General features: G+C 49.0%; 8 protein-coding genes across 8 annotated transcripts; 5 read left to right on the forward strand and 3 right to left on the reverse strand.

Moving 5' to 3' along the window:
• Positions 1-71: 71 nt before the first annotated feature.
• Positions 72-1,129, reverse strand: LTR64_002430 (uncharacterized protein; the record flags this gene model as incomplete). Its single annotated transcript, XM_064896800.1, has 2 exons — positions 72-976; positions 1,117-1,129. 2 exons carry the CDS (start codon positions 1,127-1,129, stop codon positions 72-74), a joined length of 918 nt encoding a protein of 305 aa, XP_064755750.1.
• Positions 1,130-2,657: 1,528 nt separating this feature from the next.
• PRE2 (Proteasome subunit beta type-5) lies at positions 2,658-3,561 on the forward strand (the record flags this gene model as incomplete). The annotated part of the gene is made up of 2 exons (XM_064896801.1): positions 2,658-3,011; positions 3,067-3,561. The coding sequence occupies 2 exons, from the start codon at positions 2,658-2,660 to the stop codon at positions 3,559-3,561; spliced, it is 849 nt and encodes a 282-aa protein (XP_064755751.1).
• A 766-nt stretch (positions 3,562-4,327) lies between these two features.
• Positions 4,328-6,138, forward strand: LTR64_002432 (uncharacterized protein; the record flags this gene model as incomplete). Its single annotated transcript, XM_064896802.1, has 2 exons — positions 4,328-4,405; positions 4,456-6,138. 2 exons carry the CDS (start codon positions 4,328-4,330, stop codon positions 6,136-6,138), a joined length of 1,761 nt encoding a protein of 586 aa, XP_064755752.1.
• A 330-nt stretch (positions 6,139-6,468) lies between these two features.
• Positions 6,469-8,343, forward strand: RTG2_2 (retrograde regulation protein 2; the record flags this gene model as incomplete). The annotated part of the gene is made up of 3 exons (XM_064896803.1): positions 6,469-6,518; positions 6,591-7,009; positions 7,073-8,343. 3 exons carry the CDS (start codon positions 6,469-6,471, stop codon positions 8,341-8,343), a joined length of 1,740 nt encoding a protein of 579 aa, XP_064755753.1.
• A 281-nt stretch (positions 8,344-8,624) lies between these two features.
• Positions 8,625-9,965, reverse strand: LTR64_002434 (uncharacterized protein; the record flags this gene model as incomplete). Its single annotated transcript, XM_064896804.1, has 1 exon — positions 8,625-9,965. One exon carries the CDS (start codon positions 9,963-9,965, stop codon positions 8,625-8,627), a length of 1,341 nt encoding a protein of 446 aa, XP_064755754.1.
• A 487-nt stretch (positions 9,966-10,452) lies between these two features.
• ALI1 (putative NADH-ubiquinone oxidoreductase 30.4 kDa subunit, mitochondrial) lies at positions 10,453-11,418 on the reverse strand (the record flags this gene model as incomplete). Its single annotated transcript, XM_064896805.1, has 2 exons — positions 10,453-11,153; positions 11,211-11,418. 2 exons carry the CDS (start codon positions 11,416-11,418, stop codon positions 10,453-10,455), a joined length of 909 nt encoding a protein of 302 aa, XP_064755755.1.
• Positions 11,419-11,828: 410 nt separating this feature from the next.
• Positions 11,829-17,476, forward strand: NOT4 (transcriptional repressor general negative regulator of transcription subunit 4; the record flags this gene model as incomplete). Its single annotated transcript, XM_064896806.1, has 3 exons — positions 11,829-12,424; positions 12,474-14,095; positions 14,625-17,476. The coding sequence occupies 3 exons, from the start codon at positions 11,829-11,831 to the stop codon at positions 17,474-17,476; spliced, it is 5,070 nt and encodes a 1,689-aa protein (XP_064755756.1).
• A 1,875-nt stretch (positions 17,477-19,351) lies between these two features.
• LTR64_002437 (uncharacterized protein) lies at positions 19,352-21,012 on the forward strand (the record flags this gene model as incomplete). The annotated part of the gene is made up of 2 exons (XM_064896807.1): positions 19,352-20,874; positions 20,934-21,012. 2 exons carry the CDS (start codon positions 19,352-19,354, stop codon positions 21,010-21,012), a joined length of 1,602 nt encoding a protein of 533 aa, XP_064755757.1.
• Between the last annotated feature and the right edge of the window lie 1,253 nt (positions 21,013-22,265).

Consider the following 22,265-nt stretch of genomic DNA (forward strand, 5'->3'; position numbering starts at 1 on the left):
CACCTGCCGCAGTAAACAAGGTAGAGCAGCGTAACTGCGCTGGTCCTAATATCAACACTCTAGTTGCTGGATCAGGGCGATGAAGAAGCAGCCATGTTGACCCGTGTATGACGTGCGGCCTCTATATATCGATAGAGACCTATATCCACCGTGATAGCTTTGATCTGACGCCGAGAGAGTTTGAGGTGTAAACATATCTCCTCTGTCTCAGATGATGAATCAGAGTAAGTCGATCTCTTCTCATCCATTTCTTCGGATGAAGATACCAGACTCAGTGTGCGCATTAGTGGACTTATATTGTCAGCTGAGTCTTGCACTTCGTCCGCGACACGCTCGCAGATCCAGCAATAACACATTGATGCTTCTGTATTTGAATCAGGGCGTTTGCCTGTCAAGCCACCCGTATCTACTTTCTCGTATGCAGGTGGGGGTACTTCGTTGCTGTTGTGGATATTGTGAATATGTGCAAATGCTTTCCATGCGCTGTGATAAGCCCTATGTGTGCTGAGAACCAATTGAGCCACCAAATCTAATTCGAGGTCGTTCATAGATCTTGCTTCTCCATCGAAACTCACGACTGGTATTTGTTGCGTGCCAAATATGGTTTCAGCTTGGCTTATTGCAACTTTCTGGGCATACCGGACTAGCGCTCGTTGAATAGTGCCTCGCAGGGCAGGTGATCGCAGCCAAAGGTTCTGCTGTATCTCTCTCGTCATTTCAGTCTGTCTTACCACAAGCTCGAGGATCTCGTCTTCTGTACTTGTGAAAGCCGCTCCTGACATAGTCAGGTCGAGATGGATGCAGCTCTCACAATCTGCAGGTATGCCGACCATCTTAGACCATAGTGCCTCTGCAGCGGCTGTGAAGTTGTACTGTAGATTGTCTTGATTGATAGCAAGCAAAACAATATCCCAAGGAAAGCATATTTGGCTCAGAAGAATGAGATTGTTGCTCGAGATCAAACGTTCGTAGGCAGCTGGATCTTGGAGGTAACAATACCAGATCAGTAGCACATCAATTGGGGGCAAGTAGTTAGCCGTAAAGGCTCCGTATAGATGGCTTGTATGAGTCAGCTCACATTCAGTAAGTTTCATTCCGAGAACAAGGACCACTTACCTGCCGGTACCATATTTATTGAAAACTGCCGAATGTCGTATTATCGAGTCTGCTCTCGCGACCCATAATCTGAACCTTTTAATTGCCAGACTTAGGAATAGGAACCATGGCGACTGTAAGGTGTCACTGCCTCCTGGTCCGGACACGAACGACCTAGGACTACTCCGGTGGGCTAGTGACGAGGTTTCGATGTCACATCTCAGCCGATCGAAGCACTCAATCAATAAAAGATGCGATGCGACATGGCCGGCTGCAGGGTACTCCTTCACTGTTGGTAGTATTGGTACGTGTCGTGATAGAGGATAAGGTATCATAACATCGCGGAATATCGATGGGTTTGGTGCAGCGACATCGTAGCTGGAGGAGCTCGATCGGTATCGTCGTCTTCTCGTAGTTGGTTCCGGTTCTGGAATAACCCAGTGGTGTGGATGAAGGCCTGCCTCCTTCCGCCTTTGAAGTGGGTTGATTTTGTTCAGCATGAGCTCTGCGCCGATGAGTGTAGTAATGCTTCAATTGTTCTTCCACTCGAGTAATGTCTACGACAGGCCAGAGATCTCGACACTATACCTTCGACCTGACGGAAGAAGCGTATTCAAGTACTCCGCCAGCTGACTTCGAGGCATGGTGCTTTTTGCTTGTCCTTCTCGGCATCCTCTCATGCCTGGGGAGGCCAAGCCCAGGTTGCCGATCGGAAGAGCTGTTTGGCTGTGGATTCAGCTCCAAGCCTGTCTAACTTTAGCAGGTGACGTGGACCGATGTAAGCCAAGAATCACGCCGGTACAACTTTGCCGAAAGTCCAATAAGTCCTTTTGCAAGTATCAGCTGCAGGTATGACTATCGCGGAGAGTGAGTTTCGCAATACCTCAGGTGCGATGGCATTTGTACTGAGTGGCCACGGAGTTGTGGGCTTGAATAGCAAGACCTAACGTCTAGCCATAGAAGTCCTACAACGATCTTCGGCAGGCTTCTCTTCCACGGTGCTGGCTGTACCAACGCCTATACATTTACCATTACGAGCAGTTCGAGACATCTAAGCCCAGGAATCTTTCCCTGCATAGACATGACAGTTCGAAGAAACGATCGACGGAGATACAGGCCGGGCACAAATGGAACTAAGCAGAACTGCTGAATAGCAGTTTCTGCGGTTAAGAAAGGTAGGTTGTCTTACGATCAGTATCGCCGTACTGACAAAGATATCAACCGTACCTACACATGGAGTCAAAGATTACTTGGATAACAGCAGAAGGACTTGCAACAACTAAAGGACTTTTGATTTGGCCTAGGCAGGAGTGATACATATCTTCACGTGATCCAGATAGACTCGTTTCGTGCTAGGGCAAACGCGTAGCGGCTGCGATTCAATCGTCAGCCAAATCAGCCTGCTACAGGTCGTGCTTGGAGCGTTCGTCAATTCATCCCCATCACGCAAGCAAATCTTCACGCGCTGTTGACCTCGATTTACCTTTGCAACGTTTCTACCGAAGCTCACACCTGTATCGTCCACTATATTATTCCTCTCTTAACGACAAGCAAAATCCAGCATGGATACCCTAGTGGCCCAGTACACGCAGCCGCCATTCTCTCATGAAGGCTATACTCAAGACGAACAAGAAGACTATGCTGAATCAATACCTCCGCTGTCCCTGAAGTTTGCACTGCCGCCAGTAGACAGACCTGCACAGTTCCTGCGAGCAATGACAGATGATCACTCTAACCCAGATTGTCCTATTAAGATAGCTCACGGCACGACCACACTTGCATTCAGATTCAAGGGAGGCATAATAGTAGCAACAGATTCGAGGGCGACAGCTGGAAACTGGATAGCTTCTCAGACAGTGAAGAAGGTCATTGAGATTAATCCAATGTTGCTGGGAACTATGGCTGGTGGTGCTGCTGTATGTTAACGTTCATTGATTGAGAACTGAAATCCGTGCTAATACTTTATCACAGGATTGTCAATACTGGCTCGCGTATTTGGGTATTCAGTGTCGACTTCATGAGCTTCGCCACAAACGCCGAATTTCTGTCGCAGCGGCGTCCAAGATCCTGGCCAACCTCGTCTACTCCTACAAGGGTATGGGTCTTTCGATGGGTACCATGATCACTGGTGTCACCCCGCAAGAAGGACCAGCTCTTTACTACATCGATTCAGATGGGACAAGATTGGCAGGCAACCTATTCTGTGTTGGTTCTGGTCAAACTTTTGCTTATGGTGTGCTCGATGCTCTCTACAAGTACGATTTGGAGGACGACGAGGCTTTGGAGCTGGGCAAGAGGAGTATCCTGGCCGCTCAACACAGAGATGCATACTCGGGTGGATATATTAATTTGTATCACGTAAAGGAGGACGGCTGGGTCAAGCACGGTTTCATGGACTCGAATCCAATCTTCTGGGAGACCAAGCTGGAGAAGGGCGAGTTCTCCAACGTCACAAGTCACCTATGATCGCCCGAGCAAGGAACTCGTGGCGTTCAATCATATCCGCTGGCTATTGAATGGTAATGATGTACACTATCGGTTCTTCTCGAAGCATTCCAGGTCGCTGGAGCAGGTGTATTACCACAGGTTACACATAGATGGGTCGATTTCGTTGACTCGAACTAAGGCTGAACGAAGCATGTTCATCGCTTCCTGTTTCTCCAGCCGTACTCCTCCAACCCTTTACTCCCAGTCGTGCCAGTGTTTGTACCATAACCATTATCGAAATAGAGTGAAAATTTGCCGCTATATACAGCTGACACCTGAAATGTGCGGCTATTGGAACCTTGACAGAATCCCTAACGGAACTCAGAGATTTGCTGTGTTTGCGCGATCGCGTCTCGTCGCGCAGGTTGAAAGTCGCGAACTTCCCCAAATAAATTGAATATCTACATCTCTGCATTACCAACTTAAGTCAACCTTGTTATTGTATTGTGACGGTCATGGATCAACGAAGTCTGAAAGACCCGGCTGCGGGTATCCCACGAGAGCTGGTACGACGATATGTGTAGATGAGGATGTACAAATCTGACATTAAGACGAATAGCTTCCACATCTGCATCTGGTCTCGAGACACCAGTTTCCTACTCAGCCGAGCCCACCGCTAGACACCATAGTGCAATACCTTGTCGCAGCACCAAAGATTATGCGTGAACAGGCACCTGTGCAATGGCAGTACCTCGATGCGCCATCAGACGGCACGTTATACCTAGTCTGGCAGCCAACTGAATATATGGGTATGAACTTCGCTAGTGATGGTTATGTATGGGGAGACGCCGAGCAACCTTTTAATAGTGAGGTTCGAGGATATGTATGACTCACTCTGAGTATTCTCAGGAACGATGTTGCTAATCAGTACAGACCCTGCAAATGTTCTGGCACCGAGCAGGATACAAGCCTCACGCTGAGAGTGTCGCAACACATACGAGAAGAAGATATCGCCTTCTGCCTAACAATCAGATGGGCATGGGCACTCCCGATCCACACTTATGGCTTGTCCATTATTCAAAAGCACAACCTCGTGATCAGCATCCTGCGACTTCGATACAAATGCTACCTCATATTGCACAGGTCTTTCAAACACGTCAGATGATTCAGCGGAGTGGACAACTACCCAGAAAGGAATTTATGCTGCATGATCGGTCTCAGTGGCCAGTAGTTCAACTCCCCACCGGAGTTGGCAGATCAGGATCGTCCGGACAATTGGTAGGCGGTCACCGTCGGGGAGCCAGTCTTGAAAACACGACTATGGAGGAAGAGGAGGATGTGTCTCGAGGCGATGTCTTAGATTTCATCACACCAAGGGAGATCAGCCGCATGCGGTATGAGCAACACCACGAGTGGATGGAAGAGATACTCGAATCGCCATATGCAACGAAGCAGATTATACCTTCTGAGCTTGGTCTAGGTAGGAAAGGAGCGCTCGAATCGTTCACCAATGGCTTCTTCACTGCTCCTGTCTCAACTGCTCATGAAGCGGTGAATGGGAAAGTCGGCAAGTTGGATCTTGCAAGGACGGACGAGTTTACTAAGCATGCCAACGCAAAATTGGCTGAGATGCAAGCAGATCTCGAGAAAATGAAGCAGCAGCACCTTCGACGAATGGAGAAGTTGAGAAAGACCACTGATCTAGGTAGTGCCGAACGCAAGCTCCGAAACATGAACCCAAATGACGACAACTACAAAAATGTCGCTGCTCAGGTGCAGAACATGATGGGCAGGAAGATAGAAGCAGTCGAGAAAGTACAGCAGATTGCACGAGGTGGCTTGCAGGATATCAAGCCAATCCAGGAACCCCAGTATAATGTGCGACAGGACTACACAGCAGCTCTTCAAGCACAGAGTCAAGCTCTATTGCAAGCACAGCAGCAACAGCAGCAGCGTGTCCAACAAATGCCTCAACAGTCACAACCAAAGCCACAGCCAAACTTGCAGCAACAAGTGCAGCAACAGCAACCTCAGACTCAACAGCCAGCCCAGCAAGCGGCGCAAACTCTACCACAAGCCCAGCCTCAACCGCAGATCCAAACGCAACCACAACCCCAAAGCGTGACACCAAGCAACCAGCCCGCAGCTGTCGCACCGCCCACTGAACCCGCTCAGACACAGGAGTCTGTAGCACAATCAGAAGCACTAATACAAAACAACGACGCTGTGGATAGCAACGATATCGACATGGGTGATCTGGGAGATCCAGAAGGCAATGACAATACAGATGGAAATGAATGGGACATGGTAAACGACCAGCCAAGCGGCAATAACAGTCAAAGTCCTCAAGGGAATGTTAACAACCAACAACAACAAGCGCTTCAATCGGATTCAGAGCAGCAGAATGTTGACGAGTCTCAGTCACAACAAGCATATCAGGCTGACAACAACACGCCAGCAGGTGAAGCCAATGACTTCGACATGGTAAATGACTTCGATACGAATATGGACACGGCTGGAGATGCATTAGCTGATTACAACGTGGACGACGATCTGAATTTAGACGACTCGGCATTTGGCGATGCTTTTCATCACAACCAGCAAGATTTGTCCTAGGACGACATATCAGAGCTAGGATCTTGGAAGTCTTGACACTTGCCGAGCTGTTCCACACTAATAGCTTGCAATCTATAGACAACTTCATACTTTTTGCAATGTTTCGTACTTACCCATTCTGTGATTGGCTTGTGGAGTTGCACGTGCATCACAGAACACGAATTTTCATAGTTGATCCCAATCTCTTTCCAAGCAGCAAACTTTCGTAACGTATTAATGGCTAAGACAAAGACCAGCGTTGAGCTTGTTGTATTCGACCAAAGATCGGAACAAGATCTAGGTCAACTTTCTACACAGAATCCCCGGAAACACTGAGCAAAATCAGCCAAGATGGTGGAGAATGTATCCGACCATCTGTACGCAATAGTGGATATGGGAAGGTAAACTCAACACCACATATACCCAATTGCCAAGCACGTACAATCGTCCGAGCTAACATATGAACTGGACAGTAATGGTATACGATTCTCAATAACTGATCTAGCCGCTCCGACGACTCGATCACTACCAACAATATATCAATCGCGGCTTGGCATATCGCTGTACGATGCCCAGTACTCCCGTGGGCAGCAGGTCCCAATACCGCCAGATGTTATTGATACCATCATCTCAGCACTAAAAGACTTTAAGCGAACCTCGCTCGACTTTGACGTTCCTCAAAAGGCCGACCATGTACGAATATTAGCGACAGAAGCAACGCGCAATGCTGTAAATAGTCAGGACTTTATTTCTGCTATCGAAAAGGCACTTGGCGAGCCATGGAGAGTCAAACTGCTGAAAAAGGAAGACGAGGGAAAGATTGGAGCATTAGGTGTTGTCAGCAGCGTTGGTGGAAGTGGTGGGTTAGAGGGCTTGGTCATGGATTTGGGAGGTGCGTATCTCCCTCACTACTGGATACTGGAACATACTATGCTAACCTGAATTGTGCATACAGGTGGCTCGACTCAACTCACATGGGTCATTGCTCGTCCAGGAGAACCACTACAGACTTCCCGTATTGGCAGTACCTCATTTCCTTACGGCGCCGCAGCAATGACCCAGCTTCTTTCCGAGCTTCATACCGACAAAGACCGCGCCAACTTACATGCCAAAATGGTCCAACAATTCCGCGACACATTTGATGAACTCGAACTCTCACAGTCTTTGCTAAATAAGGCAAAGCAACGTGGATTGACACTCTATCTGTCAGGTGGTGGCTTTCGGGGTTGGGGATACCTCCTCATGTCTTCTCATCGCATTAGACCCTATCCTATACCGATTATCAACGGTTTCAGTGTTTCGGTAAAGGACTTCAAGGATACAGCTAACGTCTCGAACATCGCTGTAGACAGTCTTCAAAGCGAGATTGGTGTATTTCGAGTGTCGAAGAGGCGAGCAGCCCAAGTGCCCGCTGTGAGCTACCTCGTCGATGCTCTGATCGAAGCCATACCTGTGATTCATGAAGTGAGGTTTTGCCAAGGTGGTGTCAGAGAGGGCTGGCTATTTGATGGATTACCTAACGAGGTTAGAGCGATGGATCCACTAGAAGCTGCGAGTGGGCGGTTCGCGACCGATGCCGAGTCTGCGAGGAAACTAGCGACGCTGATTGCGGCTTCTTTGCCAAAAGATTGTGATGTTCTTGATCGAAGGGTGCCAGCTGCTATCAGGGAGAAGCACTTACTGAGCAGTTTCGCCAATCTGATGTACTTACAACAAGGACATAGCAAGGAAAGTGCAGCTGTGAATGCACTGCACGTACCTATCACAGGCGTCCTTGCTTCTACTCACGGTGTTGGACATTGCGAAAGAGCATTGTTGAGTCTCATGCTCTGTCAGAGGTGGGGCGGAGCAGGAGAGCTACCAGCACCTCACGGTGAATTGCGGAGTCGTGTTGAGCTCCTGCTCACGCAACAGGAAGTGTGGTGGGCGAGATATCTAGGTGTCATTGGTTGGACTTTGGGTAGGGTATATCCTGCTGCTAAGATCAAGGAAGAACGAGTCAAAATTAGTACGAGGTGGGCCGAGGGATTAGGGAAGAAAGGAAATATGCAGGGTGTCGTAATGGACCTGAGCGTGAACAAGGACGCGCAAGGAGAGTTACTTTTAGGTAAGGACGTCTTGAGAGAGCTCGTGGAGGACATTGAAGCAATCGGTAAGAAGAAGAACCGTGTAGGTGGACGAGATTATGGTTTCGGAGTCCCTGTGAGAGTTCACTGTCACTGGTGAATCTTACCAGTGTCAGTTGATGTCATTGGACCTGAGACACTGCTTTACAATCTTGTCGCAACCAAACCTGCAGCCGAGCACTGGTCAGTCCCGACACAGGAGGGCCGACAGCATAAGCTTGGCATATCCACCTCGATCGTTCAGAGGAGGCAGACCGGCATTGAAATTTACTGCTAAGTACAAAACGTTCTTGTGAATTCACAAAGGCTGAGTGTGAGAGAGCTATCCGGGGGTCCTCGCTACCTCTGCTTGTTGCTAAGCACTTACTACTCGTCAACTAACTATTGCTCACGGTTCTCGATGTCTACCTGGTCCTCTTTCGGTGGATGGCGATCACTCCAGCTTTCGTAAAGCTGTGCGCCCTTCAAAAGTCCACCAGCCGTCTCCCACAACGTTACTAGAACGAACAGTGCCATGACAGTCATCACAAATTCCGTCGCATTGAGGTGCCTGTGTGTTTCAGGCATCACAACGAGCACAACCGCAACAACCAGCCGAGGAGCAATCCTCAGCCATCGCGACATGATCAGTTGTCCTTCGTCGTCACTTCGAAACAGCATACCGAAGACCCAGAGACAGAACATCCCTATACCTAGTCCGCCACCTAGTAACCATCTCTGGCCGTATTCGAATTCCTTCAGACGAACGCTTACTGCCAGTATATGTCCGCCGATCAAGAAGGACATGGCTAAAGGTAGATGAAGCAGGAAGAAAGCGAATGCAGTCCAAGCCGACCTTCTGATCGGATGCGTCGCTTGTAGACTGCCGTCACCTGTAACGTAGATCCAATTTAGACAGAAGGCGATGACCAGAGTACCAACTGCTTTTGCGTACCTGCTACTCAGCCCAGTTCCTGCTGGGTTACCCACAATGATACTGTACACGAACTCTCCAAGGATGATGATAAAGAAAGCCGCCATTCTGTCGACCTCGTGCGCAATGTCGACTGCAGTGCTGTAGGTCAGCTTGAGCTTCCTCTTAATCCAAGGAGAAAGCGTAATCGCCCACGTCGCCTCCTGATAAATGATCATGACCACTACAACCATAATCTTCGTCCAAATACTCACACCCTCGAAGAAAAGAGGAACCACAAAAAGCAAGCCAACAAACATAAACCCCGCCAATATCCTCGCCTGAACCCGATGCTGATAACTTGCAAAACTACTAATCAAGAATATCATCATCGTCGTGAACCTCGCCACCACATACGCACCCGCCGCCGTCCTCAACGCCCCAATCTCCTCATCCACCGCATTCGCATTATTCGCATACAAAACTAACAACGCCATAACAAACAAAATCACCAGCCTCTGCACAATATCATCCGTATAATACGAATTCATAATCTCGCGCAGATCCGCCCAGATATGCCATGCCGGCGCGAAGATGAGGACGTATTTGGCGAGGTGTTTGGGGTTAGGGTTCTCGGCGAGGTCGTCGGAGAAGTTTGCGACGAGGGCGACGTAGAGGAGGTCGAGGAAGAGTTCAAAGCGGCCGGCTTGGCGCTCTTCGGAGGAGTCGGTTATGAGGGTGCTGTGGTGGAAGTATTGGAGGGCTTTGGGGCGTTTGATGAGGTAGCGGGTTGGTTTGGTGGATTGTTGGAGTTGAGCGCAGTTGACCATTGTGGTGGTGGTGGTGGTGGTAGTGGTAGGGGGGAGAGGAGGAGGAGAATGATGGGTTAGATGAGGAGGGAGAGGGTTGAGTGAAGGAAGCAGCAGAAAATCTTGTTCATTGCTGTGTAGATTCTGGGAGGAGATTGGGAGCTGTAAGTCGTGCTTGGCAATGTCAGTAAGCGGTATGGTAGAGTGGTTGCGTGCGGGGTCTCTAACTCGTGATGTCCAATAGGAAAAGAGTTTAAGCGAGTTGCAGGCGATGTTGGTAATACTCGAATAGCTGAATTCTTGCATCCGATTTGGATATCGTGACCGGTAGACCTGCTCACCAGTCATTAGGTATTCCGTAGGAAGTGCCCCTCTGGTAGAAAAGATAAAAGCTTGAGGATGATGGTGGCAGTGAGGCTTCGTTCTACAAACAGAACAGGCTAATCGAATGGCAAGAGCATATATACAGCACAGCGCTTGCCGTAGCAGTGGCACATTTGCTATAAGCTCACTTCTTTTCTTCCTTCTTTTCTTCAGGTTTTGGTGTAGGTAGCTTGAACTGCGCTGGCTTGCGGTCAACACCAGTTCCGACTTGTTCCCAAGCACTTGTACCACCCTCAAAGTTGCGGAATGCCTGAGTCAGCTCGAGTGGCTCGACGACTATTCTCTTCTTCTCTTCATCGTATCTAATTTCGGTGTATCCCGTGAGTGGGAAGTCTTTCCTTAGTGGATGACCATCAAAGCCATAGTCGGTCATTATCCTTCGCAAATCAGGGTGTCCTGTGAAGAAGACGCCGAATAAATCGTAAACTTCTCTTTCATACCAGTTCGCGCCGTCGTACAGAGGAGTAATGGAAGGAACGGGAGAGGCTTCGTCTGCATAAGTCTTGACCCGTATGCGCGAATTGTGTCGTACGCTGAGCATGTTGTACACGACTTCGAATCTGTTGGGCTTCGTAGGAAAGTCGACGCATGTGAGATCTGCTACCATAGTGTATTCTGCTGCAGTATGGTATTTCAAGAAGGTGAAGGTTGGGATAACACCATCAGGCGCAATGTAAATGGTGAGTTCGTCCTTCCAGACACTGAATTGTTGTACGTATTTTGGAAGACAAGACATGATGTATTGGCCATACTGGTGCAGTGGAACTGCCTTGTCGGCATATTTGTCGGCCTCGTTTACGATCGGAGCAGTCAACTTGCCCATGGCTAAGTAGAGGATTAGCTTCACGGTTATACAGAATCTGGTATGCTAGCAGAACATACGTGGTCGAGACGCCTTTCTGAGCTCTCCTAGCAGATCGTCGCCAGGTTGTCGTAGTTTCTGATCGTCGGTTTCAGTCGTATGGATAGGTAGACCTCTACCCTTCTCAGTCGAATTGATCTGGAGACATCTTTTGGGGACGTTGGAACTACGACAAGCTATCGAGGTGGCCCGTCTGCTCACGCGCAGCAGTGTATTTGAGGCTGACATAGTTACTTTTGTGTATGTTATGTGTATATCGCCGTTGATGCAGCCATTGAAGTCGATGATGCTTGTCGCAGCTCTAAATCACGTGTTACTGCTAAGCCGTATGTATACTAGTGGCTTTACGTGACTGCCGTAGCAAGTGGTTGTGCTTCTTGCGATCTTTGGCTTCGATTGCCAGTGACACATCTCCATCATTTTCGCCTTCTACCATTCACCAATCTGTACCAACTCTTAATCAATAATAACATTGTCGCGTCGCTGTAACTTGAGCGCAACCCTATCCTCTAATTGTACAATACGACGATCCGACAACCACTTCTTCAGTTGTGTATGGAGATCACCTTGAACAACTCATTCGTGGAGCAGGAGTCGAGAGTCGAGGCAGGCCAGCGTTACCTGCGAGCATATCCATTATGAGTCGATATCAGGATACAGTGATCGACGACGATGATGAATCGTGTCCGCTGTGTATAGAAGAGTTCGATCTGTCCGACAAGAATTTCAAGCCCTGTCCGTGTGGCTACCAGATCTGCCAATTCTGTTTCAACAGTCTGAAGAATACCTACGAGAAGTCCACCTGTCCGAATTGTCGCCGACCCTACGATAATTCTACGATAAAGTATAAGGTACCGACCGCAGAGGAATTGAAACTTGACCAGCTCAACAAGAACAAGAAATTGGCTGCTGCGAAGAGGAGGGAGACCGAGAAACGTGAAGTTGAGACCTCCAATCGTCGCAATCTGGCTGGTGTACGAGTCAAGCAGCAGAACTTGGTCTACATCATTGGCCTTGAACCGAACAAGAAGGATGAAGCCACGTTGATGGAAACATTGCGAACTATGGAATTTTTTGGTCAATACGGTGAAATCGAGAAGATCGTCGTCAGCAAACCCAAGCCTGGTGCCATCAATCAAGGCGTAGGAGTTTATGTGACCTTCAAGACAAAACAGGCTGCTGCTGACTGTATTAATGCTGTGGATGGGAGCCAAAACGGTGACAAAACTTTGAGGTATGTTGTTATGCGCTATCCATCCTGTCTGTTACTGATGACCCTTTAGAGCTCAGTACGGTACTACCAAGTACTGCTCGACCTATTTGCGAGGCGACGTGTGCCAAAACAAAAACTGCTCTTTCTTACACGAGACTGGTGAGGACGGTCACCAAACATCCTTGCAGAACGAGCCTATCGAGTCCAAGACGAAACCTATCCCTGTGCGCTCTCAGCCAACTCCACAACCTCACGCTACATCTCAAGCTATGGCTCATGAAGGAAGCAGAGAAGGTGCTACAAGCAGGCAGAGCAGCCATGATGCTTCGGCCCTGCCATCAACCGTTGCCTGGGCAAACGCACCTGTTGCCAAGGCCCGTAGAGCTAGCCTGGCCGCCTCGACATCGACTGCAAGCCCTCAACTGACTCAGGCCTTGATCGTGAACAAGAAAGCTGAGCCTGCCAAGCAGCCGGATCCACCTCCACAACCTATTCCATCTATCACCACAGCCACAAGCTTGCAACTTTCGCAAACACCCTCACCTGTATCAGCTACCAAGCATCAGACTCCTCCATCCGACCCTCTCAACGACATTCTTCAGCATTTAAAAGCGGCCATCAGTAACGATGCATGTGCCTTCCACTTCGATGATTCATCCTTGTCTGAGGAGGTCCGAGCTATGGTTGCTGCTCTGCCGCCACTGATTGACCCCTATGGCGGCGCTAAGCGACGTGTGATGCAAGATAAGCGCATCGCAGCACGAGCCAAAGAGGAGGCTGAGGAGAAACAACGCCTCGAGGAACAAGCCAAATCTGCTGCAGAAGATGCTATGGACGAGGATATCACTGCAACTGGCAGTCTTGCTCTTGGTGGCGAACCAGAAGATATGCCCAGAAGTGCTTCAGCACGAGGCACGATCGGACGACCATCCCAGCCAACCCCCTCGAACATGTCCGTGGATCAGCTTTCGAGTCTCAGCCTCGGTCGAAGTATGACTCCACAGCAACGACAACAGTTCGCCATGATGAGTGCTGGTGGTCGCCTGCCTCAGCCCGCAACACAGAACACCGCTTTTGAACTATCCGACTTCGATCGCCGAGCTCCTCAACAATTTAGCCAAGCACAATACGATCAAATGAGCAGTCATGCACGTCATGGGTCTCGCTATTTCAATAACGATGCCAAGGCTAATAGTGGACGTTTCTCAGCTTCGCAACAGCAACAACAAAGCCTCTTTTCGAGCGGTATACAAGGACCTCCTCCAGGCTTACCTACCGCCGGCACCCCGTCTGTCAGTGGAGGAGGAATGTTTGCGCACGGGCAAGGATTTACCAGCGGCTTTAGTACTTCAAAAGATTCAGAAAACACGCGCGTTCGAAGTGGTACTAATACTGGACACGATGTCAAACGTGAGTTACTCCTTTCCTTGCAAAACACCAATAACCCCTTGCGTTCACCTCTTACCCAAGCCTCTGCTCCTGGTGCCTTGAATGGCATGTATGGTCAGTTCCTAGGGTCGTATCAAGATCCAAACCTTGTCAAGCAAAAACGGAAGGGTGGAAAAAAGCAAAGACACGCTAACACTTCCTCTTCAGGAGGCGGTGTCGAGCATCTTGCTGCTGATCCCAGCATTCTCTCAGCCAGAGTCCACCAAGGCACAACAGGTCAGGGGCTTTTCGGAGGCAACCAAGGTGGGTACAACCAAAACAGTATGGCGGCGTACAATGGGAACTTCACTCGGTGGTGATTGATTCTCTAGAGTTCGATTTTTGTGCTTTTCGCTAGGCGTTGGTGGTTCGTCCCTTTGATACACCAAAAAGCGAGTAACTATGGCGAAAGCTTGCGGGACCTTCGATATGGGACAGTACGATTGCAATGTGAAAAACCAGATCTTCGATTTGAGGTTGCCGACTTTTCAGCAACATCACTTTCGCAGAAACACGGGACATGTCATTCTTGCAGATCACGGTTCGGAAGAGATATTATGTATGTTAGGTACGAAAGACCTGATTTCGGTCAGACGAAATGGAGACAAATTCTTACTTCCACTATAGGTTCTGGTTCCTAGCAAATACTAGATATCCTCCGATCGTGATCTGTGAGAAGACATTGTGACGTGAGAGTTTTGTGTTTATGTATTTAGATTGCTTGAGCGTTCCACAAATTGGCATTCATCCTTCTCGAATCTCGCATGGTCTCGGCTAACGATCTATTCTTTAGATGCAACCAACGATGTCAATTCAGCCAAATTCACTGAACCACAATCAGCAATTCACTCTCGAGTCTCATCATTCCATAGCCTCTTCGGACCACGAACAAGTACTCCCAAGGTACCCCCAGGCCTTGAACGAATTCCAAGCTCTATCTCTCGAAGTGCCACGCCTCAAGTACCACCTGGTTTCGAAAACTTGCATGCACATCCCAGCCGTACCGATGATGTGAAAGTCAAAGCTTCTCCTAAAAAGGATGTGGCAGTGATGGGAGTCATGCCTGTGGTACCAGCTGTTCCGTCTTTGCCACGATCCAGAAAGTCGAGTCTGCGCGTAGATCAAAGGACGGAGGTAAAAAGAACCTTGGATGCTATTGCCGAGCCAACGAAGCAACAAGAGCCTATCATGAACGAGACGAATAATGAGGATGTCGTGTCGGAGGAAGCTCATGTCAGTGTTCCCGCAACTGAAGCTACCGACGAGGAGGTAGAAGAGCCTACACCTATGCCCTCCTTCCAGGCTGAAAAAGAAGAAGTCATCGAGGAGGAAGCTACACCGACGCCTATCGTGGAGATCAAACCGCTCGAGAAGATAGATCCTCAAAGTGAGGTTGCCCAGAAAAAGTCCGCCCAAGATGACTCGAAGCAACAAGCAAAGACCGAGTCTACAGAGCCTGCAAAGCCTATAGAGCCTCAAGACATCACAGGCAATACGCGAGAGCCGAAGGCGGCACCTGTGCTCGAAAGCAATGATATCGTGGAAACTCCTACTGTCCTCAGCCGACCAAGCACTCCACCTCCACAGAAGCAGGCCGATACGAAGCGACCGACCTTACGCACACTCAACATCACGACAGAGATGATCGCACGCAGTGCATCACAGTCTCAAGCACCTGCCTCAGCTATGACTGAACGTTCATTGGCTTTTCCAACTCTTTCGCAGATCAGGCAGAGTTCTCGACAAGCATCAATCTCTGTTTCCACAAACTTCAGCCGACCCTCCACGCCTGCGATTTCCGAGCAACTGATGTCACACGATGTTTCACGAGCTGGAACACCACCTCCTGGCGGTAGTGTCGTAGGCTCTGCACCCACACGGCAGAAGACAAAGAATCAGCTCAAAAAAGAACGAAAAGAGAAGGCCAGAAAGACGACCGAAATGTCAGAGACTGGTAGTATCAATGCAGCACCTACTCCGCCCGCTGCAGAAGAGGTCGGACCGATTGTTGCTAGACAGAAGAAGCAGAAGAAGCAGAAGAGTGCGAGCGTTGCGGAAACAGTCCCAGTCAAGGTGGCAATACCAGAGCCTTCAGTCGACAAGGCTACTACAGAGGAAAGCAAACCTATCGAGGTAGTCAATACCCCGAAAAAGAAGAAAAACGAGAAGAAGACAGCGAAGAAAGAGTCGGTAGAGCCGGTACAACCATCACCGAAGACATCGACACCACCTCCACCCTCGCCACGTGTGGAACGAATGCCTGAACCAGAACCGGAGCTGGAACCCGAACCACCTCATTCCTATACACTTCGAGATTTCTACAATGATGCTGGCAGAATTGAGGACAAGTATGAAGGGGATGAATCTGATGCTGCCGATGCAGAAAGACATAAGGAGATACAGGATTTACTCACAAGCAGTATCTCGCCATTGCAGAAGCTTTTATCTGAAATGATTACTTCTGGTGATTTGGCCAAGGATCATGCCTTCTTTGCTTCACCTCCATTCACGAGCGCTGCCTACAAACTGCCGTCTGACAACCGAAAAGGCCAAGCATATTTGGACGGCAATGGATACAGTCCTTCAGATGTCTTTGGTATGGTATACCTGCCGAATAAGGAAAAGCGGGCACTATACAATGGACATGCTGTATCTGTGGCTGACAGCGGAGATCGTAAGGACGATCTCTTGCGAAGATGTCTCATCACACCTAACGGCGCTGTCCTGCGACATTTGAGCCGAGAAGAAGGCGAGAAAGTGCTCGACTTGGAAGAGCGTCGGTCACTATACGTCGAAGAATATGGCGATCTGGGACGCATGGACGGTCTCGATAGACTTGAACCTGAAGACTTTATCAATCTGGAAGGTGGTTTTGACGAGCTCAGTCGTTTTGGAGACCGTCATGGAGTATGCTGGGTCGTCAATGATGCTGAACGAGCCAATGCAGCAAGACGAACAGGGTATGGAGTACGCACGAGCGATGGGAATGGTCTTGAAGATGACTATGGCCTTGGTGAGATGCCTGTCGATGCCCACGAGTTTGATGATCAGTTCGATGATCCAGAAGACGACGATGACGATGACGACGATGACGACGAAGAACTCGAGGGTGAAGAGATGGTTCTTGAGGCTGACGGTGCTGACGAGGTCGAGTACATTACTGACGACGATTTGGTCTTCGATAATGTGCGTGGCAGCTTCCAGAACCTACCTCCTCTACCAGACGTCATGAACATTAGCATGCCTGGTTCCTGGGATCCGGCTTTCAACACGGCCACGTACCCTGTCCGTGTCACGCCACACCAAGCAGCACAACATCACAGCATGTACAGCTCTCTCGGACCCGCATACACGACAGATATTGACCTTCCTCCACCACCTCCTCCACCTACCAACGCAGTCCAAGCTGCTCGAAATCCGAATACTTTGCCACCTATAAGACACCCATATACACAAGGCAGTAGGGATAGCTCCATCAACCTAAGAGCTATGACGGCCGAGCAATTAGACAAAAGAGCGAGAGAAAAGGCGAGAGAGATCGAAGCAAGCAGAAAGGAGATGGAGAAGGCAGAGAAGATGTTGAACAAGAAGAGTAAGGATGCTGGCAAATGGCGTGACGGAGTCTTCAAACTGGTCAGCGCCTAGTGGTCCTGATAGTTGAGGGTCGAATTGAGAGTCCATGCTGAATGTGTCCAGAAGAAGTGAGCTACTTTTATCAGTCGTTATGCGAGTGTTGTTTTGGATGGTAGGACTTGGGCTGTCAAGCAGTCGGGAGAGGCTTGATATTCTACTCAAAGTTGTCATAGGTTATCATTTGTTCATATTATGATAGTGGATGTACTCGATGGCAGCAGATATGCAAGCAGAATTAGAAGAAGTTGTCAGCAAGACTTGCTGTAAAGAAACAGCATCCGGATTTCGAATTCACAAATGATTGGCGAGTCGCGTGTCTCCGTCGCATCGCCTTGAACGATGACTATTCCATAAACTGTCCAATACTCATCACACAAAACACCGACTCCACACTCCCTAGCCTTCCACCTCTCTGAACACGCGCCACTACCACTACCCTATTCATCGAATCATTCCCAATCACCATCTTCACCTAAACCCCGACCAGAACATCGTCAACCACTACCAAACCACCAGTCAGCAAATCCTGCCTCTAGCCTCTAGAACATCTTTAATCTGCCTTTTCTGCCTTTGGAGGATAGCTCTTCCCGCCAACCTCGACTTTCGGATCACAATCGCATCTGTCGGATTCTGCGACCGAGTCCATCACCATTGGGATGTGTTGGCCGCAGCCCCACCAGGTTGCTTTACCTATTAGAGGCAACAGGTGTTAGTGGACAGAGAGTGGAGGGCAGGAATTGAAGGGGGAAAAGAGATGTGTGGTGAGGCGGGATAAAGGCATACATACCGCAGTTGCTGCAGGTTGCTCTTTTGCACATTTTGGGGGAGTGGTTGGATGTGAATGTAGGAGTGGTTTTAGTTGATCTCTTTGAGGCTGTCACGTATCACTTTGGGGCTAATATGTGTCTGAATTGTAATCGAGTGGTTAACGTCAGTATGCTCGAGTTGAATAATGTTAGCATGGCACGTTGATGACACGAGGGGTCTAGGAAGGCTTTCGTCGGCGACCAAAGTGGGGTAAGTTGGCCTGACTCAGCTCGCCGACCCGATCTTTTCCAGCTTCTGCATTGTAAGATACAGACACAGCGCAGTCAGCTGGGTCGAGAGTATGTACGACAGCACGAGCATAGGGAGTGTTTGGAACAATAGTAGATCAAGGGTTGAGGCTCCAAGTGCTATTCTTATAGAGTTGTCTTGCTTCAAGGTGCTCATGCTTGGCAACTTGTCTTCTACGTCCAATAGCAATCCAGGATGACCTTTGGCACTACTAATCTAGAACTGGCTTCGTAGGAACTGCTGGAATATATCTGATCACTCGTTTTTTCAAGAGCACAACTTCATCTATCAGGAATGACTCGCGAAAAGAGATAAATCCTTCACAGACTGTAAGTGTTGAAGCTCTCGATACGTAATGAGTTGTCGCTCGGGTCACGACCTGCAGCAATCTGATGAAGGCCTGTGCGAGTGACAGCATTCCACCCAACACTAGAGGCTCTGCCGCTCTGATCTCTTCCAGCCTCAAACTAAATTCAGGATGATGTGAGTACAGGTGCCCTTGTCGAGCGTGTGCAGCATGGTCAGTGCTGATCTCTTCGACGGTTCGTGATGTTGTTGCTCGTGTGTAAGTCACTCGGCGTGAATTACATGGAAGTTGCGACCAGCAAGTTGGTCAGACTCATCTGTTCTTGCTGCACCAACTACTACGCGCTGGTTCTCATAGCTCTTTCTTCCTCGAACGTTCTTTTTTTATCCCTGCTGTTGTCCTCTCCTCGAAGGTATGACCAGTCACGATCACTTTCATTCAGCTCACCGTGCTAGTCAGTCGCTACCAAACCCAGTCCAGGCATATATTCTGGTTGTTTATCGTCGTGTCTTGGCTCAACGACCATGAGCTCCTGCAGCGGGTCTGTAAGGAGCTTCTATGATGACAATGAAGTCACTCTTTTGGCAGAAAATTTGGATAGTTTCGAGGCCGAATCAGCCAGTGAGACCAGTGAGGCCTGGTCATACGACAAGCAGAAGCCGACATCAATATATGTTTCGTCCTCACGACACGCAATCAAATGCATGCGTCAACTAGGTTGGCTGCTCCACGCAATCCTACCTTCGTTCCTTCAAACATGTTTGCAAAAAGAGTCTGGCCACAGTCATCCAACGAGCTTGCATGCTACAGCCTATCTGGATGGTATGAGAGGACTGGCCGCTTTTGCGGTGTTCCTCTGTCATTTGAGCTATGTGACCTTCGATATCGGCCATGTGTGGGGGGCTGGTGAAACGCTCCAGGAGATGGAAGGCAACATGAATCTTTTACAACTCCCTATCGTCAGGTTGTTCTATTCTGGGCCACCTATGGTCGCCATCTTCTTCGTCATTTCAGGTTACGCTCTGAGTTACAAACCGCTGAAGCAGATGCGCAAGGGAGAATTGGAAGGACTGATGAACACTCTGACATCTTCAGTGTTTCGACGAGCTCTTCGGCTGTTTCTGCCATGCCTTGCATCAACGTTCATCATTGTATGTCTCGCACGACTTGGTGCCTACCAACTCACTGAAGACTTTGCAGAGGATGTAAGAGCTGTACATGAAGTGCATTACGGAACCACTCCGGATCTGTCGTCACAGGTCGTTGACTGGTCGCAGAAGATGCTCAACTTCGTCAACGTGTTCGATTGGTCATTGTATGCTGGTGCGAATGACATTGATCCACATCTATGGACGATACCTGTCGAGTTTCGGTGCAGCATGGCACTGTTCGGCACCCATTTATTGGTGGCTAGAATGTCATCACTTACACGAATCTCGACTCTGACTTTCCTGCTTGCTTGGGGCACATACTGGAACAGATGGGAGATGATACCCTTCTGGGCTGGAGCAGTCGTCGCCGAGCTAGACCTAATCAAGTCTTCCAAGGAGGAACAGCTCAAAGAACTGACAGCTAGTGATTACGACGACTGCATCAGCTATAGGTCGCTATGGAAGAAATGCATGTTTATGGGAGTATTTGTCGTCGGCTTGTTCCTTGCATCATATCCCGATGCTGACGGACATGTTTCTCCTGGGTACATCATGCTCACCAAGATGATTCCCAAGCGATATTCGGAGAAGCACCGGTTTTGGGCCAACATTGGTGCCATCCTAATCGTATGGAGTGCTGGCAACCTGTACTACATCAAGCAAGTTCTCAATACGAAACTCATGCAGTATCTTGGCACCATCAGCTTCCCTCTATACGTCTGCCACGGGTTTGTCATACATACCTTCACCTACATGTCACTTGACTGGATATGGGAGGTTACTGATGCTTACAATGACTGGGCACGATTCGTGAAAGGTTTCACGATTGTGGCTCTGTGCACGATCACAATTGCTGTTTGGATTTCTGATCTGTTTCTCCGATTTGTCGACGCCAGGTGCGTCAATTTCGCGAGATGGTTAGAGAAGCAGGTCTTTGTCCACTAATCTGTCTCAGTACGGGTGCATTCCTTAGCAATGAGAAGCCAGCAAGAGAGCATGCCGAGCATGTGATACTCCGTCGCAGAACACGATAAAGGTTTCTTGAGCTTTGCATAAGGGGAAGCGGTCAAGCATGAGGTGCATAGACATTCACATACCGAGCATACTATACGAATGGCCACCTGAGTTGAGGCGCATGATTTCACGAGTCAGACAATGCTTGCAAGGATGAGGTCATGATGAGGCAGACACAAGTATGTCATATTAGCTTGCGTGATACAGGAATACAATATACTGTAGCTCTCACCATCGCCGCAACTCTTTCACAACCATAAACCAAGTAAGACGGACCATCATAGATTACAACCTCTCTTTGAGGCTCTTCGACCGTGCCACAGCCACGGTGGTGCCACACTTGACCCACGTCATCAAACCTTCACCTGCAGAAGCGGATGTGATTGCCAGAAAAAGTGGCATACTAAAATTCTCCGTCGAAGATCAGAGAAACCACAATACAACAATCTGAACACCACCAAAATTTGAGTAACTTGTTCTCTACTTTTCACAGAAACGTCCAGCATGTCTTCACGACCAGGCGCTGGTCGCAGGCCAAAATCAGAGCTGTCGATCCCTCAATTCGAACCTCTACCAAACGACTCCTTTCTCAACCGCATAATCAATAAGCTGCTGGCGCCTCTGTTCTACCTAATCTTCACAATCATAACCGCCATCGTAGTCGTCCCTATCTACACCATCATTGAAAACTTTAAGCAAGGACGCAATTCGAGAGGTGGGCGACGTGTTCCAAGGAACGAGGATCCAAACAAGCCGGAGACGAGCAATCAGGCAATGGACTTCCTGAAAGGTTATTCCAGCAGTTACGGAGGAGCAGCAAAGCAGCGACATCAGCACCACCACCACCACCATCACCATGAGCAGGAACAAGACCAGGATCGCAAGCAAGAGCAGGAGCCTCAACCTCAGTCTCAACCCAGACGACAGAGTGCATATATGCAGACAACTAGCTAGCGAGCCTAGCACTGGCAAATGAAGTGTCGCAAGAGTTGACCACGTTTATTTGTTACTTGCAGTACGGGCTGTGAAAGAGCAAGCACATGTGAAAGAGCCTAAGAACCGTGGTAGCGAGCACTCAGACAATGCTGAAAGCTCCACTACATGGTGGCACCAACCGAGTTGAAAAGTCATGTTTGATGACGCCTGTGGAAGGTCTTCTGGCCGGAAACAAACCAGTCGAGAGCACCTGTTTCGTGGTCTACATATTCTCTGCTAAACTATATCCTGTTGTGTCCGGTTGACATGAATGCACAAAAAATACCGGATATCAACG

The sequence above is a fragment of the Lithohypha guttulata genome (genome assembly GCF_036872675.1).
Source record: "Lithohypha guttulata strain CCFEE 5908 chromosome Unknown scaffold_2, whole genome shotgun sequence".
Taxonomy (NCBI): Eukaryota; Fungi; Ascomycota; class Eurotiomycetes; order Chaetothyriales; family Trichomeriaceae; genus Lithohypha; species Lithohypha guttulata.